Consider the following 17,641-nt stretch of genomic DNA (forward strand, 5'->3'; position numbering starts at 1 on the left):
TGGGGGAAAAAGAAATCAGCAGCATAACAAACAATGATTTCATGGTACACATAAATTAAGAGCACAAACTCATAAAGGGCGTACGAAAACTATAAGAGAAGGTCATACATTGTAATGAAGAAAGGGATATGATAATTATAAAGAGGTCATCCATTGTAATAAACAAGGGTACACGATACTAATAAGAGAAGGTCATCCATTGTAACGAACAAGAGTATATGATAATTATGAGTGAAGGTCATCCATTGTAATGAACAAGGGTACCTGAGAATTATCAGACAACATCATACATTATAATGAACAAAGGTTTATGATAATTATCAGACAAGGACCATCCATTGTTACGAACAAGGGTATATGATAATTATCAGAGAAGGTCATTATTGTAATGAACAAGGGTACATGATAATTATCAGAGAAGGCCATTCATTGCAATGAACAAGTGTACATGATAGTTATGAGAGAAGGTCAACCATTCTGACAAACAAAGATCTCGGGTTCAAACAAAGAATAATAGGGATAAATCCCTAAGATAGATATAAACAGAGATAGACATGTAAATAATATACGAAAAGAGAGGTAGAGAGAGAAGGAGAATAAAGTGAGAAAGATATAGGATAGAGGAAAGTGAGAGAAGAGAGAGAAAAAGAAAGAACACAGTGAGAAAGAAAGGAGAGATAGAGGGAAAAAGAGAGAGTTACAGGAGAGGGAGAACTGAGATGAGAGAGAGAGAGCAGATTGGGAAAGAGGGAACAGAGAGACAATGAGATGGATTCTGGCCTGGAAGAATTGATCAGCGCCTCAGAATATCAGCCAACTGTTCATTGGCATCATCTGGGATGTCCCTCCCAGGGACGTTGACTTTCAAGAGCGTCGAATACCTGCCAGACCATATATTTTGATCCATCAAACCCAGGTCACTCATTATGATTACACACCAAAAAGATAATCTTACTCTGATGATGTGAACAGGAACTCATTCTCCGAGATGAAGGCAAGCAGCGCCTGGAAATAGATTAAGAATGAGATGATGGCAAAATTTGATCACAGTAATGAGGGGAGGAGCATAAGAATGTTGATGACAATGATGATACGAATGAATTAGCATGAGAATACAGTAGAAAATGATTAAGGTAATATTCTATGGTGATATCAGATGATGACAATGGAGAGGATGTGCATTTGTAGGGGTTTGAAACACCAAATGTTGTTAGTCCTTTTAATTATAATGATGATGATGACGATGGTAACAATATGATTGAATAAGGGCATTTAATGAACAAAATGAATAAGGAGACTTTTCAATTTGAATGAAATCAATATGTCAGAGGAGGTTTTGATGAAGATGATGATGATGAAAATGAATAAAGAAGCTGTAGAGGATGATATCTGTTTTCGTACAGGTGAAGACGATCAGAGATGAATATGAGGAAAAATCATTATAATTGACGAGGGCGGAAGAATCATATACATCGAAAGGCAGGTTGAGGAGCTCGTAATAGTTCCGGACTCGGTCCATCCTCTGCCTCACAGCTTCACAGTCCACGGCCGGGATGGCAGCTAGTGCCTGAGGAAAGAATGTCAGTTCACGACACGGAGTAACCAAATACAGTTATCTCTCTCTCTTTCTTTCCTTTTCTTATTTTTTATTCTTTATTTTTATTTATTTCATTTTTTTAACGTTTATTTTTTATTTCTCTCTCATCTGTTTCTACTTTCTTCCTGTTTTGTCTCTCCGTTTCTATCACACTTCATCCATCTTTATACGACATGAAAAAAAAAGGTTGGTGGGATTACATGCTTAGTCTAAATAATCTATTTTTCTTTCTTTCCTCTTCTCTCTCCTCTCAATTTAGATTTATTAGTTTAACTTTCATTCTGACAGAAAAAGTACGTTTGATGGGACAATATTCGTATGAGTTCTAATTTACTCTTACCTCTCCTACATTTGTCTCTACCAGCCTTTTTTTACCCCACATTGGATGAAAGATTGAGGAAACTAACTTTAGTTCTATTTTATTCTCTCTCTCTCTCTCTTTATCTTACATAGAACGGAGTTTTTGGAACCTATTCACAGTGGATTTCTCCTTTCTTATCTCTCCCTCTCCATCTTTCTCTTTCCCTATCTCACGTAGAAAAATGAACTCTCTCTCTCTCTTTCTCTCTCTCTCTCTCTCAATAAAAGAAGTAAACATCATATGAACAAACTCACCTGCTCAACTGCAATAGAATTCCTGCAGACCTGGTGGGCACCCAGAAGATTGATGGACTTCATCTCCGTAAGAACCTGAACAAAAAGAATAACAAAGAGATATCATCATTTATCTTTAGGGATTCCTAAGCAGATGGCATACCAAGAAATGAAGAAAATGAAGGTATCAAACCTTAATTAGTGCGCTTGCAGCGACCATTGAAATACCACCAAATATGTAAGCCCTTTTTGCATCCGAAATAAATGGTGCCATTTGCTCGTCACGACGCATAATCTTGAAAACAAAGGACCAATGTATAACTTGTATATAAAGAGAGAGAAAGAGTACTGTTGGGTCAGGGCCCTCTTCAAATTGGAGATCGTTAGAAATTGTATGAGAAATCTTGGGGATTTAATCCTCCGTTGTTCACTGCAGTTTACATACTCTTTTTTTTATTTTTATAAAATAACACATGGTTCTGTATAGGCGGAATTTATTTACAATGTGAATACGATCAGAAATGTTTTTTTTCTGTACCATTCTAGGGTTGGAGTCTCTCCATGTTAAGCTAAAAATCACTGAAAACAGATATATTTCTTGTAACTATGAAAATTTCTCTCGATGATTCATTTCAAATCACTGGAAGTGTCCAAAGGTGAAAACTACGGCATATGTTTTATTGGAAAATGATCTCCTTGTTGTCTCCGGAACAAAAGATATTAAATAACATTAGCAGATGTATGGCGAAAATGATTTTTTAATCCAGCAATTTCAAGGATTAGATTTCATGAAAGAGCGGGAACATTTCATGAGAACAAGGACTTTCATCTTATACCAATGGGATATTGAGAACAAAGATTCCACTGGAAATGAGATTGAGCAGGCCATGAACCCGAAATGAGATTCCCATTCTCATTTTGCATTTGGCTTCTAAAGTATGAGGAAAAACTATAGGAAACTCGAAACCTTGTGTCTCTTTCTATCTGTTTCTATCACAAAGTACCTCTCGACACCTTTATTTATTTTTCTCCCATTCATTTAGGCGAACAATGCGATCTTCCCGAAATTAAATCCAGATATTTTGACATAAACTCACAACTGTTCTTCTAGTCTCTCAGGTGATGCAACTATGACAACGATCAGTAGTCCTTCATGATGAAGAATCACCTATTATGTCATCTACGTAATTCCTCGATATCAAGACTTAAACAATAATTGTTCACCACACATCTACAATAGTTGTCTTGGTTATCAAACAGGTAAATTCATATGACGGGCTGAAGTTAAATTCCCAAATGCAGCTTCATGAGGCTCCATGGATTCAGCTCCTTACTCGGGAAGGACATAACTTATTATAATCTTAAAGCACCAGAAGACTTTCTCTGAACGAACTGAGAATCATGCATTGATTTATAAGAATAGGTCAACATATGAACTAACAGGGTTCCAAATCTATCTTTGTAGGCCTACAGTTAGAAATTATCTAAAAAAAATGAAAGCCAGAAAAAAAGTTTAAGAGTCCTGAGCTCTTGGTTTTATGCAGGTTTCACTGTTCAGGGGACAATTTTTTTTAACCAAATACTAAAGGTTATGTTCTAGCAAAAATACATGTAATTGCATTCGTATCAAACTAATTTGAAACAACAAGGAAAAGAGAGGCCTTAAAAGACACTGACCTGCGTAGTGAGTGAAATAATATAGTCATCTGGTTCCTCGGTATCTTGATCTTCCATATGATCCTTATTGATCATTTCCTGTTTTGGCTTACGTAAGTTAGATATGCATTATGAAAGGTAATCTTGTTTATAAGAACCGCACAGAAAGGAAACTTCATGACCTGTAGATGAAACATTGTTTCTAACTGCATTTCCACTCTCAATATCTTGAGACAGTCAACAGCAAGTTTTCTATACTCCCCAGAAATAGACGAAAGACCCTTAGCCGACGAGCTTTTGTTTACAGGTTGCGGGGTGCATGCCAACAGTCTAGTCGGTGCAACAGATAAAAGAAAGGAATCAGAATTAGAAAATGAAATTACAAAAACTTATTGCGGTTGAGTTTTTTCGCATATAGTTGAGATATTAGAAATGCTCACCAGACAAAATAGTATCATATCTAACAAGATGTGTGCATCAAATATTTCTTATAGGAAATCATGAAAATAGTCCAAGCACCATGTATACTCATTATAGTCTAAAGAAGTTCAAATATATTTCAAGTTTTTTTTCATTAATCATCAAAGAGAGAAACTTTACTTAACTGAATGAAAACAAAAACTAAAGAAGACCGAACAAAGACTAGAGAAGAAAGACATGTGGGATGGGGTCCAAGTACATCAAATATCAAATGTGCACACATATATGTTGTGCACGCATAAAATGTCAAATGTGCCAATGTCCACATACATATGGTGAGATATCTACTAGGCCCACGACCTGATACAATGCAACAATATGGAGGAGCCTTTGTGAAGATATCTTCCAGTTTATTGTGCAAAGAGACTGAAGTGGAAGCAATAAATTGGGCATGAACCTTCTCTCAAATGAAATGAGAATCGACATTCATGTGCTTCGTTCGTTCGTGAAACAAAGCATTAAAAGGAAAAAATTTCAAAAAAAAGCATTAAAAGGAATACAATGTGTTGCCTGATTATCAAGAAACTTGAATTCAAGTTCAGAAATATCTTTATTATGATAAACCGATGATTCTCCACTGAGATTGGAGAACTCCATGCCTCCCTTCTCGTGGATCCCATCCTACCATCCAGATTCATCACTCACAGAGACCATCACTGAATGCAGATATTTGTTTTTTTTCTTTTAAAAATGATTTAAGTTGATCAAAAGACTAAGCGGTAACCACCCAAAGGTACAAGTGAAAAGAGCTAAAGCTCTCCTCTTACATGGTCAACCCCTCCCTAATCTGTTTACACCTCGAGGGAACCATGATGTCATGAGGCCCTCCACCTTGTGGGCGAGCCCTCCCTTGGACACCTTACGCCCCCTAAAAATTGACTCACTGTGGTGTAGCCATATTGCCCAGTGCACTGTCATTACTCAGCCCCCCTCTTCCCTCCTCCTAGAGCCACCTCTCCTTATGAACTCCCAAAAGACCACGTCCGATGTCGCATTCACCACCAGCTTGGTTTGGGTGGCCCAAATTGATCGGGCACAGGGGCACTCAAAGAATAAATGGTTGCAATCTTCGTAGTCTCTTGTGCATAAAGTGCATGCCGCAGATGTATCAGGATACATCCTCTTGCGGAAGACGTGAGTCACCAGTCGCGTGCGCAGTAAAAGCCGTCCAAAGATCTTAACTTTTAGTGGAATCTTTAGGCGCCAAATGGCCCGACATGCCTGGATAGTTGATTGGTCCTCATTTCCCCAACATACCTTCCTGTAAGCCTTCCGAACTGAAAAGGGAGCGCGTGTCATTACTCATCCGTCTTGTTCTCCATGGCTTGGCCAGCATTGAATCAAGGCTTGCTGCATGCCTAAGAAGTCTGCCACCCTATGGTCTGACAGGGCACTGTCTACCCTCGGATTCCAGGTGTTGTCCCAGCACTCCCCCACTGAGACATCAGGGCATCGGCAAGCGCATAGAGCCCAGGGAATGCCTCCCTCAAAAGGCCACCCAATGACCACTGATCCTTCCAAAAGTGAAATTGGGAGCTGTCGCCCAGTCTGGCAGAGAAGAAGTCTCTATCTAAGACCCTGCCAGAAAGGCGACATTCCCATGCATGGGGCTGCTTTCTCATCCCAGTTTAAACCCCGGCCGCAGCTATCACTGTTGTACCTCCCCCTCTTCGAAAGTCCGATTTCCTCTTATCATTTACACCCCCTACAATTTTAAACTAAGTGTAATGGGAAGCTAGTTAAAGCTCTCTTCACTGGTTTAGTGTACATTACTGTTGGCTGGGGTCGAGAGAAACCAAGCTTCATGAGAAAATGACAAACCCAGAGGGGTCCTTCACCAGGCTTGAGCCATCACAAAACAATCAGATTTTGCACTGGAGCAGGTGACCGTTATTTGTTTATTCCTCTTGCGTGAGACAAGACTACTGAAAACAGAGACACACCCCAGAAGTGAAACAAATTGAATTTCAGAACTTGCCTTGTCAGCATTAGAATAACAATGTACATCAAGATGAGTAAGAGTGTAAATTTACTCACAGTCAAAAGCCCTTTCAAGTAGCAGGGAAGCTGCATATAAGCGGCAAGAATTGGCCCTCTACACTTGAGGAGCCAGAAATGCCTAGCTGAGTGATACTTATAGTTCAGTCTCTCGACAAACCAAAGACACTGACTAGGATTTGCCAACAATTCCCTAATCTCGGAATCCAGTTTTACCTAAGGTTCATATGGTAGGGAAAGGTTTGGACATCAACACACTTGCATCCTTCAGGCGGTTCATAGCTGATATGTCCCACCTGGGATGTATTCATCCGATTTAATCATTGCTCATATTTTCCAAAAATAATTTCTAATTGACAATAATGTTCAGCGATCCAGGAAATGTGAGAGTTTCTAGAGATATGTTCCCAGGGCCATCAGAGATATGGACCCTGCTCCCCCCGGCATTGCCGGCTGCAGAAAGATCAAGAGTGAATTCACAACCAATCCATGGGTAGAGTAGAAGAGAAAGAGAGCTAGAGAGTAAGTCATGTCTGAAATTCTGGTTACCCCTCTGCAGTATTGTGGAAACCCTTAATAAAACTTGATAGTGGGCCACGGTCCTCTCTAGCAGGATTGACAGTGCTTCTGACATTGTGACATTCACAGATCCTGTTGTGGATGATATAAAAAGCATACTTCCTTAGATCCATAACAAGTTTCTTAGTAGGCCAAGAAATTTAGGTACCCGAGAAATATTGCAGTCTTGAAACACAAAAACTCAATACTGAAGCAATCTCTTGGCATCTGCCGAAGCACCAGCTATGCCATGGACATTTTTCTGCAATTGATGGGAAGCAGGAGCTTTCTTAATCCTCCACATCCTCTCCAGGAGTAGAAAAGGGACACGATCCAACTTCTCCACACTATCCTGTTTTTACCTAACCAACTCAGATCTGCTTTTCCACTGATGTCATGTCCTTCAGCTGTGTACCATTCTGTTATGAACCTCTTGCTTATAATGAGTTTAAACTAATGAAGTAATTCCTCAAAATGGAATCAGCCAGATAAAGTAGAAATCCTCAACAAAAGTAGAAATCAGCCAGATAAAGGAATAATATCTAATCAGTCTGATCTCAGATTCAAGACGAATTGAATGTAGATCTCAGAGTGCAGAAAAAGCATACAAAGATCAGAAGTCATAGGGCTCTGATACCATGAGAGAAATTTTAATGATGACAGAAGAAAAAAAATAGACCACACTGTTGGAGTTTCCACTTTTGTTGATATCAGTAGGGTTGGAGTTGCCATGACTCTTCACAATTGCACAGAATCTCAACACAATGATTAGGGAGTACTGGGATGGCACATAGAATCTGATCTTCAAGGGTGCTCTGTCAGATCAGGGGGTGGAAGAATTGTTGAGCATGCATCAGTCGCTACTACGTATCAGATCTTTGAAATATTCTCACCACATTGGAGATTTATTTTCAGCGCTCTCAGCAAGTCAATACACATTTATCATATCATCTCTGTCATTATTAATGAATGATCTGTCATGGAGTTCATTTTCTTAGGACCATAAGTGATTCCAAATGGTAAAGGTCATTTTGAGCAAACTAAAGGGTCCAATGATTTATTCTTAAAACTAAGATATTGTCAGAGAAAAGTATTAAAATGCAGAACATTTCACGTGACATAAAGCATTATCATTACCTGTTTATTGAGTCCACCAGGTATTCTAAAGAATCGCTTAATGATGCCAACAGAATTAGCTTATGATCTTCATGGATTAGATTCTCCTGTGTGATAAGCAAATAAGAATAGGTTATAAATAAGAAAGAAAATGGAAAATACATTGGCATTCCTACGATGGGAAGCTAAATATCCTAGGATCCTAACAAAAAGCAAACCTGCTTAATCGGACGTAGACCTAGTATTACACTTCTTATTGTTTCCTCAGCCTCAATAATGTCCCCATCGGAAAAATTGTTTGATGAAGCTTGAAGATTAGATCCAGGCAAACAAGCACTTGCTGGATCAAGGCGCATTGCTCGTTCAAAGTCATGCCTTCCAATGAGCATGTAACTTTGTTTCTCCAACACAGCCTGTTCAAATCAAAAACCTATTCAACAGCCGATGCATTTTTTTGAATAAAAATCACCGTGTTATAAAAAAGGAAGAAAATATTTTGACAGAGCAAAAACTAGGCAACCTGGGCATTACAACATGCTGTTATAGGGATTAAAGAATGTGTAACAGAACTCAACCCTGAGTTTAAACAAACCAAACAGGGCACCTAGACATTTGTCTGGTGAATTATCATTGGTTTCTGAATAAGTGGCTTTTAAAGTGAAAGATTGATTCGATACCATTTAAATAAAAAATAGACTAAAACTGACAACATGGTTATTAAGTACATCAATGGTATATGGACCCAGTGCAGTGTATCATATTTTTTCCTCTCTCTCATCCTACTCTAAACACACACGGCCCTCACAAACCGGTTCAATTGAAGGTCATTGCCAGAGAATATCAAGTGATATTGATATCAATCTACATTCTCAGTAAGAGATATGATTGATATAAGGATCCAAAATGGTAATAAAACTCGGATAACGATCGATAGAGAAGGATTAGGATCTCCAAACTCAATGTCAGGTGAAAGAGTATGGGAGATTACACACAATCAAAGGACGAAAATGAGAAAGGAAATGCAGAGGGCTCCTCGAGTCCTCTCTTTGCTCTGGACGGCAGGCTCGATCCTGCTCCCCCAGCCTCTGCCACTATTGGCAACTGACTTCTTGAATAATGCCCTTCTGGTTGCCGATGCTCTTTATTTAAACCTGAACTCCCACGTGCTTAGTCAACGTTGAGTCCAATCACACGTCCCTGCGCTTCTTCCTTTGGTATTGTTTAGAGAAGAAACACTGCGTATCAGATACCCAGTCAGCTCTGGCAGTGCCTCCAGTAGTGCGTAGAACAGGCAGTGTCTCTCACACTGACTGGTTCTGTCAGCATCTCTTATGCTAGCCGGATTTGGCAGCATATCCCCCAGAAACCAGTCCATGTAGCATCCCTTCTGCCGCCCCTTTTTGGCTGCACTTCCTACTGTGTTCTAAGCAGCTTCCCCCATGATGTTTGTGTATCTGCTTTCGGCTACCCGAGACCCAGTGGTCACCAGATGGTTGGTTTTGTCAAACTGCACTAACTGCACTACCTCCAACTCATTGATGTGTGCAGTTTGGTTGCAGACATTATGTGCATTGACCATGTCACCATCCGCTTGCGGTTTTTCCTATGCCCCTCAGCCAGATTTCAACCAAATCATCAATCAATGTCCAACATTTTACCTTTCTATGGATTATCCTGGCACAGCTGTTTTGGTGCTTCTGTTAGTGGCTGTCCTCTCACACCTGTAGAATCTAGGGTCAATAATTGATTAGCCAAGGGTCAACAAAACAGTGAGGGGGGACCATTACGGTGGCAGAGAAAAAGTGACTGCTCTTCCCAGATCATCCAAAACTTCGCCTGAATCCACTATGGCTCATCAAGTCCATTTGATAAATACGTTTTGATGGAATCTACTATGGCTCCTCTGTGGAGCTCAGCAAGGCTATATGAAGTGTCGTGGTTGGCTTCATCATATTACTTAGAGATCACCTACTCATACTGCCCAGAGCAGCATGAAGGATTGCTGAAGGAAGGTTCACTGCTTGTCGGAGGAAGTCATCGCTTGCTTTTACTTCGAGTTTTCTTCCACTCATCACTCAGACTCCAGATCATATTGGTTTCTCTCCGAGGCTGAATCTACGCCATCAAGAGTGGCCACTCTTTCATCTGGTGCCACTGACTCCCCTATCCCAGGGTCCAAACAGGTAGATGGGGTCATGTTAGTTTTTTTTTTTTTGAAATGTAAAAGGGATGAACACCCGACTCGTCGGTGAACCACCCATCAGGACCTCACGGTCCCATCCTTAACATTCTGATCAATCAAAGTCTCTTGTCGCGCCAACCTGTCTTGATTGGAGTACACACATGTACGTGGGGTCATATTTATAAAAGTAGTGGTTAAGGCTTGAGGAGGGAGTGGGCATTTCAAGATTTGGCTTGCCAAGAAGGTTCCACCAGACAACATACTCTTAACTGAGGGTTGGTTCATTGGTGCCATGGCATCCAGAGGAGGAGGTCCATCACGGCCTCATCCTTCACGATCATCTATATACTCAACCTGTCTCTTCCGTTGCTCTCCAAGTTCTCCTCGTGGAGATATGAGTTTCCTAGATTTTAACTCTGTCGCTGGCATTGGATGTTATGGATCTACAGTTATTGACTACAGTTCAATTGACCAAAATCCTATTAATACCGAGGGGTGGATTTTAAGGTTCTCAACCAAGGCTCATGCTGCAGCGACATGGAAGGAATTGATGAAAAGTTCACTTTCCAAATTACAGTCCAATGAGGAGCCTCATTGTATTCTTCAGACAGGGGAGTCTCCCTCCACTAGTGACTTTGACTCTGTCTAGAGCTGATTCATGCCTCACTCAGGCACTACCAGTTTACCATGTTTCTTCTGCTTTGTCCTCAAATACACCACCATGGATCCATGATTCTTGAGTTATTCACCATATAGCAGTTACATCTGTCACTTTCATTTCGTATTTGTCCCAAATTCAACTATATTTTCTCATTCTTCCAAAAATGGTCCATCGCTATGGTCATTGGCCTCAGCACCTCATCACTCTTACTTGACCTATCCTTTTAGTCTGTCCTTCATGTACCACATTTTCTGTAAGAACTTATCCATAAAGTCAGTTCACGAAGGATATCAGAACTGCCATCATTTTATTTCTCTTTCTTGACTTGAGCAGGACCCAAAAAGTGGGCCGACAATTTCCAAAGGTTCTAATATCTTGATCATCCTTCGCCATTAGTATGCACACCAGTATCCCCCCTCCAAGATCATTGCACTATGGTAAATGCATCCTCAAAAAAGTTGGCAACTCCTTGTTCACCATCTTTTTTTTCTGTAGTCATTAGATGGTGAGTCTTGCCTATTCGAGAAACACACAAATAACAACATAGTCTTGTCTACTTCATATTTTTAAGATCTCAATCTTGTGTCATCCAAATTTGGCTTTTGATACGTTGATTTTTCTGATGAAAGACTACTACGAATTATTCTCCATCTTTTTTTCATTATGTGCATGCACATGATTCGACAAATATATCCATACACTATGCTGTAGTAATGCACAAGAGTATTTTAGTATATCAATCGCTTCTTTCTTTCAACAATGCATGATTCATTGTTCCTTACCCCATGTCACATAGAATTATGGAATTGCTTGATGCATACCGTGAGACATACTTGAGACCATGCATACTCTACTCATCGATTTGCATGCTTCCTTGACTTATCACTGTAATGGTCGTTATGGTATCTCCCGAGTCAAATCATTACTCCATGCACAGCTTGCCACCAAGGGTTTGAGAATTTTTTATATGATTCCACATCATGTCGATTAGGCCCACGACAGAGTCTATATGTCAAGGCATTTTGAAGGTCTGGACAGAAAATAATCAAAATGTGAATAACCCTTCCCTTTAGCTCCCTTTTGTCTCCCCTTTCTTAACAATGATCAACCCACCCCTCCTTTCTTCGGACTTGCAGATTAAGCGGAGACCGTTGAGGAGACATCAAGAGACGCCTCCCTCCTTTCCCCAATCCTTCTCCCCATTTCTCCAAGCCAGCCTTCTTTCCTTGACACTGAATCTTCAAACTTTTATTTTTATTTTGAGTACATCGATTGGCCCATGATAGATTCCCAACATATTTCTATCACTACTTTGTTATGTCTTTGGACATGAAATTGTTTTCTCTGCTGAAGGTCTATCTCTTCTGGGGCTCTCAGGCATCGAGCATGTTGGAATTCAAGACTATTACTTCCCTTATGGATAAACACAGGTTACTCTCAATGATGTGAAACTCTTAGGAGATTCTGAGCTCTACCACCACCTAGTGAGCAAATAAATACAGTAGCTATTAACTCGCTACACGTTTCATTTTCCGTAAGTACGGTGCACCACTTTAAAACAACTCCAATGCTCCATATCCTGTTAGGTTCATGTGTATTCTGTTCTATCTGAAAGTTCATCACAGTGGAGGCTAACCATAATGGAATTCAGGGTCTCGACTTTGAAGGTACTCTGATTCTCATTTGACTCGTTTGCACTTGGGTCATTGTTCTAAAATAGAGTACAGTGTTTTTCTTGGAATTAATCTTATCACATGGAAGAGCAAGAAGGGACATGTGGTTTATTGTTCAAGCCTATGAATTGAACAATGGCTCATTCCACAAGTGAGCTCCTCTGTGTTTATCACCTTGTTTAGGAGTTAGGCTTCTCTTTCTCGACATGTATCCAGTGTTCCATCAACACATCAGAGATTGAGGAAAACTATTTGATTTGGAAGAAGATTTAGTCCTATATACTAGACTACCGCTGTGTAGCATCGGCTGATCTGCTTATTGATTTGTTTATGAAGGCTTTACCCCGTGCTCATGTGGACTTGCTTTGTGGCAAGTTTGGTGCAATTTTGTTTTTGAACATTAAAAGGGACGATCACCCGACGAGTGTGCTTGAACTTGGTGCAAATGAGCTATGTGCTCCAACTCAAGGGGACTTGCAACAGAAAAATTTTGACAAGTTCAGAGTCAAAGGCATAACAAATAAACTGAATTTAATGACATTAAGTTTCCAAAAAATATTTATACATCAGTAAATAGAATGGCTAAAAGAATAGACTGCGTTAACCACACAATATGGTTTCTTAAGCACTTTCCCATCCCTGCTCTGCAAGAAAATGAGAGCATTCGACACAAATTCTAGAAGCCACAATTAAAAATTATTGAAACCAGAGAAAGAAAAAGTGGACTGCTTTTTTTTCACAAAGCCAAGGACATTATGATGAATTAGTTTAAAGGTATAATGCTAGCCAACAGAACATATGGAAGGATTCATCTTCACAAAGTAATGGAATCCCTCAGAAGAGAGAGTTTAATGTGCGAGAGAGACTCATAGGTCAGAAGAGTGAGAGAGAGCTTGGGCAGCATGACCATAAAACCGTCCATTTTATTCATGGGGACAAGGTGCCCAATTTATAGTACATTTTGGTTTGTATCTTACAATCCAAATCTACGTTATAACAACAGTAATATTACTAGACATTACACGGGTATACAATAAATTGTTGAAATAAAAGGTTTTTTAAGAAAATAAATAAAAAGGGTTATTAACTAAAGAGGAAAGGAAAACTGTACATTTAACACAGTATTCAACGTTTCATCATACCTCCATATAAGACGTCCGGCACCTTTCATATGCACGCTCTAGAAATGTATGCACATATTCAATGAGTTCACCAGAATACTTAGGAATTGCCTGCGCCCATGCCATAACCTGAAAATAGCTTCGAAAATTTTAAACAAGCAATGGATAGAGCATGCATAAAATCAGAACTTGAGAATAACTTCAGCAGAAAGGAACCTCTTTTGCCAAGAAGTCAATGGCCAGCAACCCTTGAAGGACAGGACGTCCCTTCTCAATCGATGAGTCGTAATCAGCTGATGTATGTGCACGTGGCCTGAATGCTGCAGGGCCTAAACCAAAAGGAATAGTCAGAATTTAATGTAAGATTAGACATATGCAGCTTTCACAGGAGAATGGATTATGATAAAACTACTTTAGCTAAGCCAAGAGAATGAAAATGTCAGCAAATAGAATCTTAAAAAGCATACTTGAAATGGCCTGCTGAACACACTTCCGATAGTCCACAAATATTGCAGGCAAGAAATGGTCCTTTAAGAACTTCTCCACAAATGTCAATAATCCGTCATTCCTAAGTGCACCAAAGATATCATGAGTTAGCACTTCAAGAATATATAAAGAAAGGAAATGGTTAAACGAGTATCAAATTTTGACACAATACATGAGCTCAATGGAAACGAATTACTACAAAAAACAATCAAAGGGGAGCAATCATGCCAACATTCTTGACAGGAGGCCTACCATATTCCAAATGATATGAGGCAGCTCAAGATCAAAATAATTTATTTCCATCGATTTAAAATAACAATATTCCCAAAAAAATGAAAAATATAAATCATTATCTCCAACTTTTGCCTTGATAGGGAACACATATTTTTCTTCAGAACTAATAAGACTAGTATAAGAAAATTTACGTATATTATGTTCCTTGATTGTATCATCAAGAATGAGCCTTGGCACCTTTAACTAAGAGGCTTTTCTCTTAGTTCCTTTCCACTATAACGGGACTATAGTGGAAAAGCTAAAAAGCCCGAGGCAACTCTACATTTTCAAGTCCGGAAGCTTACTGAACGTTTTAAAATACAATTATGTGCAAAGAAACTATCCTCAGAGAGTGGCAAATCCTTCTTTCTGATTGATGAGAAACCTGAGTTTCCTTAAACTGCATTGCTAAGATCTTGGGCACACGGTCTCAATGAAAATCAAGGAAGTTTTCCTAAGTAATAAAAAGTCTAAGTCATTCAAATTATCGAGAATTTACTTGAAATCTACCAGATATAAGAATTTAGCCACCTTACAAGAAGTATAATGAGTTGTATAATAAAAAGAGAAAAAAAACTGAGGGCTATACCAAATATTTAAAGAAATGAGGAAATGCGTAAAGAGGAATTGAAAGATTGGATCCTAAAGACACTACAGAAACTAAAGTTAGATAAAGACTCACATATAATATTCAGAAACAAAATTCAAATGTAACCTTTTAGCATGGATCAAGATATGACGAGTGGCTAAACATTTCAAAAACATTCTATTCATAACTGAAAATGTGCACAATAAAGAAGCTCAAAGACTTACCCCTGCTGTGAATATTTTTCTGGTAAAATCAAGGATATTTTATCCGTAAACTGTAAAAGAAGCAGAAAGACTCATCAGGCAGAATAGATGTACCAAATAATAATGCCAAGAAAAAAATGCTGGACCAAACCTGAAGGATAGGTCGATAAATTGATGCTGCTAAATAAAGCCCTTGCTCTGGAAGAGCGGCTGCTGTCCCATAGCCTTCTTGAAGCACATTTGGACGACTGCGCCAACTTTGACCAACACCTAAAATTAAAAAGAAAAAGATTACCATTCCACAACTTGATCTACTAGTTGAAAATAGAAAATTGCAATTACTATCAAAAAATGAAAATTTCAATCACAAAGTTTTGGCATTTCAAGGATTAATTGACTGCAAGTCAAACTATTTTTTGTTTCCAACACTTTTATTTGAACTTGGAGAAGGGCCCACCAGTTGTAAGAGGGCCATTTCACTTCTTTAAGTCCTGTTGAATGGGCTTCCTCTTATTTCTAATATCTCCTTGTAATGACCCATGATAATGGGCCCATTTTGCATTCCCTCTCCTCCTTCATGGCCTTTTAGAAGTAGAAGGCGCTCTGGTGGGATTCTCACGGAAAGAAAAAGATTGCAGTCAGTTTGATAATAATCGAGTGACATTGCTTCTTCGGTCCGAACCAAGGAATCTGTTAGATATGATGCAAAATGGATCTTGGTCTATCGTTGATCAGAGATTTCTATATGAAAAATACGAATCGGAGTTTGAAGAAGGGGAAGGAGCCCTCGACCCGCAACAGATAGAGGAAGATTTATTAAATCACATAGTTTGGGCTCCTAGAATATGCCCTAATGAGGGTTAAGGAATTCAATTCTTGATTTCTTCAAGTCCCTTATAATCCAAGATAGTAATAAATTACCTTAACTTAATTGGAGCTTGGGTTACTTGTAAACACCAGTCGCGGTATCTTTTGGCTCGGTATCTTTTGGCTCTAAAACCTAGCTAAAGAGCATGGAGGTCAGCAACATTGGAGAAGGGGAAATGACCTAGTTTTTAACACAAAAAGTGGCCTTACTAAGTTATTTGAGGGTCAAAAGGGATGGGCATGCGAAGAATCCAATGGATCCAATTAGAAGAAGATGCGAGTAAAAAGGGGAGACAAAGAAGAACCTCAAAGTATCTCGTTAACTACAATCAACATATGAAGGAGAGAGTAAAATGGGTTAGGGGGCTTATTGGATAACCCAATTAACATTAATCAGGTACTCAAATTGTACTCAGGAAATGGTCCAAATTGCCAGAGTGATGCATGCAGCACTCATCAACTAACTTCCAGATGAGCAAATATGGCTGATTTCATATAAAAAAGCCGTCTCAAAAGTGGTAAATTCCTTAGCAAGAAGAGTCAAAGAGAATGCTCTAGAAGCCTAGAAATACGTTTCAACACTACCAGAACTGGACAACGTATGGAAGGAAAAGAGGAAAATATGATATGACAGACCCAGTCTTTTTTTTTTTAACAATAAAGAAGATCACCCAGCTTGGTGATCCGCCGTACACGTGGACGTGGAGGGGTGTAGGCCAAAAAACATATGGCCCATCATGCCCCCATACCCTCCACCTCAGCCAGGACGAAACCAACAGAATACAATCCTCTCCACATCATTAGTAGCCCTTTCCACCAACATTGCCGCTCCCTTGAACAAGACCTCGTTGCGGTGGGACCATATCGCCCAAAGCACCGCGAATCTCCGCCCCCGCTCCTTGTCAAACCCATGTTGGCGCCGCGGCAGTGTGGCCCATAAGACCGAGCTCGACGTAATCTCTGCTAGCCCTTGGCTAGCCCATAGCTCCCGAGCAAGCCGACATTGGAAAAAAAAATGCTCACACTCCTCTTCCTCCTCCGTACATAAAAGGAATAATGATGGTTCAGCCAGAAAAAACCTTTGACGTCTCACGCGGGTCATTGTCCGCATCTTGGCGAGCATCCAGGCAAACACCCTAACCTTTAAAGGTATCTTTTGCCTCCAAATTGAGCGACATGCCCCTAAGATGATTGGGTCTTCATTGTGGTGTTTTCTCAACCTCTGGTATACTCCTCGACTAGAGAACGGGCCCGATGTCCACACCCACCCATCTGTCATCCCCTCCATTGGCCTCTAGTTGCTCAGTGTTTGCTGAAGGCTTAGGAAATCCTCCACCTGCTGATTAGATAAGATGGCCGCAAAAGTTGGACACCACACACCATCCCAACACTCCTCCACCAACGCTTGCCGATGACGGGCTAGGGCATACAGGCGAGGGAACAGGTCACGGAATCGTCCATGCAACGTCCAATTATCCATCCAAAACCTAAAGCTGGCGCCATTCCCCAATTGGGCCCGGAAAAACTCCCTGACCAAGGGAAACACCTTCCTCATCCCTCTCCAAAAAGCCGACTCCCCCCTCACCT

The 17,641-nt window shown here is 39.9% G+C and overlaps 1 protein-coding gene across 1 annotated transcript in view; it reads right to left on the reverse strand.

Moving 5' to 3' along the window:
• Positions 1–409: 409 nt before the first annotated feature.
• Positions 410–17,641, reverse strand: part of SEC8 (subunit of exocyst complex 8) — a 56,703-nt gene continuing 39,471 nt past the window's right edge. The window contains exons 14-27 of the mRNA XM_078585609.1: positions 15,339–15,457; positions 15,209–15,258; positions 14,104–14,204; positions 13,853–13,965; positions 13,658–13,765; positions 8,218–8,412; positions 8,021–8,106; positions 4,030–4,177; positions 3,869–3,946; positions 2,385–2,486; positions 2,213–2,287; positions 1,472–1,567; positions 956–1,005; positions 410–881 (exon numbers count right to left, since the gene is read on the reverse strand). Of these exons, the coding sequence (XP_078441735.1) occupies positions 794–881; positions 956–1,005; positions 1,472–1,567; positions 2,213–2,287; positions 2,385–2,486; positions 3,869–3,946; positions 4,030–4,177; positions 8,021–8,106; positions 8,218–8,412; positions 13,658–13,765; positions 13,853–13,965; positions 14,104–14,204; positions 15,209–15,258; positions 15,339–15,457 (1,409 nt within the window). The 3' untranslated portion in view covers positions 410–793. The remainder of the gene's footprint in view (positions 882–955; positions 1,006–1,471; positions 1,568–2,212; positions 2,288–2,384; positions 2,487–3,868; positions 3,947–4,029; positions 4,178–8,020; positions 8,107–8,217; positions 8,413–13,657; positions 13,766–13,852; positions 13,966–14,103; positions 14,205–15,208; positions 15,259–15,338; positions 15,458–17,641) is intronic.

Source organism: Wolffia australiana, chromosome 14 (genome assembly GCF_029677425.1).
Source record: "Wolffia australiana isolate 7733 chromosome 14, ASM2967742v1".
Taxonomy (NCBI): domain Eukaryota; kingdom Viridiplantae; phylum Streptophyta; class Magnoliopsida; order Alismatales; family Araceae; genus Wolffia; species Wolffia australiana.